Source organism: Lupinus angustifolius, chromosome LG20 (assembly GCF_001865875.1).
Source record: "Lupinus angustifolius cultivar Tanjil chromosome LG20, LupAngTanjil_v1.0, whole genome shotgun sequence".
Classification (NCBI taxonomy): domain Eukaryota; kingdom Viridiplantae; phylum Streptophyta; class Magnoliopsida; order Fabales; family Fabaceae; genus Lupinus; species Lupinus angustifolius.
This window is the reverse complement of record NC_032028.1, coordinates 7,533,130-7,534,599: the sequence shown is the minus strand read 5'-3', so window position 1 is coordinate 7,534,599 and position 1,470 is coordinate 7,533,130. Positions and strand designations below refer to the sequence as shown.

Genomic DNA, 1,470 nt, shown 5'->3' with positions numbered 1-1,470 from the left:
GGAATGGATGTTATCGGACCAATAGAACCGAAGGCTTCCAATGGACATCGCTTCATCATCGTGGCCATCGACTACTTCACAAAGTGGGTTGAGACATGTTCATATGCCAATGTGACCAGGACAGTGGTACTACAATTTATCAAGAAGGAGTTAGTGTATAGATATGGGTTACCCAGCAAGATCATCATACACAAACCTGGACAACAAGATGATGACCGAGATGTGCATTAAATTCAAGATCAAGAATCATACATCTTCACCTTATCGCCCTAAGATGAACGGAGCGGTAGAAGAAGCAAACAAAAATATTAAGAAGATTGTTCAGAAGATGGTGGTAACATACAAGGATTGGCATGAAATGTTACCCTTTGCTCTACATGGGTATCGCACATCCGTACGCACATCAACTGGGGCAACACCTTACTCACTAGTGTATGGAATGGAGGCAGTGCTCCCAATTGAAGTAGAAATTTCGTCACTCAGAATCATGGCAGAATCAGGATTGAAGGAATCAGAACGAATCAGAACGAATCCAAGCGCAGTACGAGCAACTGAACATGATAGAAGAAAAAAGATTAGCTGCTATATGTCATGGTCAATTATACCAGAAAAGGCTCATGAGAGCTCATGCTAAGAAATCATTTTCAAGAGGGGGATTTGGTGCTTAAGAAGATACTCCCAATATAGAAGGACCATAGAGGGAAGTGGACCCCAAATTATGAAGGACCATTCGTGGTGAAAAAGGCGTTCTCTGGAGGAGCATTGATATTGACCACTATGGACAGAAATGACCTACCTCTTTCGGTAAATTCAGATGTCGTGAAGAAATATTATGCTTGAGAGACCTTTCAAAATAAAATAAAAAAAGAAGTTCGTGCATTGATTATACATTTTTGCATACTTTCTACTTTCATGCACACTCTTAGGAGGATGATGTAAATAAATCCCACATGGTGTGTACCTTCAGGTAGGTCGTGTTGATGACACAAGGTTTCTTTGTTATTCCAAACACCAATGAAGATATCCCTAGTCACCCTTTTTGAGCCAAGACTATATGAAAGAAGTTTATTCAAAAAACACAACACCTTCGAAAAACACCAATAAACTGGGGAAAGGGTAGTCTTCCAACAAATCTTCAAGGGATCTAAAAGTGGATCAAATTGTATTATAAAAAGAACCCGCTAAGAGTTTTAGTAAAACCTTAGGCAAAAGTTAGGGTAAATAAAAATCTCAAACTAGAATAGTTACAAAACCTTTTCTTTTCCAAAAAAGGAATGGAAATCGTATCCATGATTGAAATATAAGATATGTTGGAAATAAGATCACGGAGAATATGGAGAAAGTTGGGGGTGGGAAACACATCATTTGAGCCTTATATCCTTTTCTTTCTTGTAAACCCCTAACCAGACCACGTTACAAGCCCAAAAAGTCCTTGTTGAGACCTAAAATGTTTGAGATATACACCAAGGG

General features: G+C 38.9%; 1 protein-coding gene across 1 annotated transcript in view; it reads left to right on the top strand.

The window, feature by feature from the left end:
- The window catches only part of LOC109335449, a 571-nt gene extending 456 nt beyond the window's left edge, over positions 1-115 (top strand). Inside the window, exon 2 of the mRNA XM_019571581.1 lies at positions 26-115. Within this exon, the coding sequence (XP_019427126.1) occupies positions 26-115 (90 nt within the window). The remainder of the gene's footprint in view (positions 1-25) is intronic.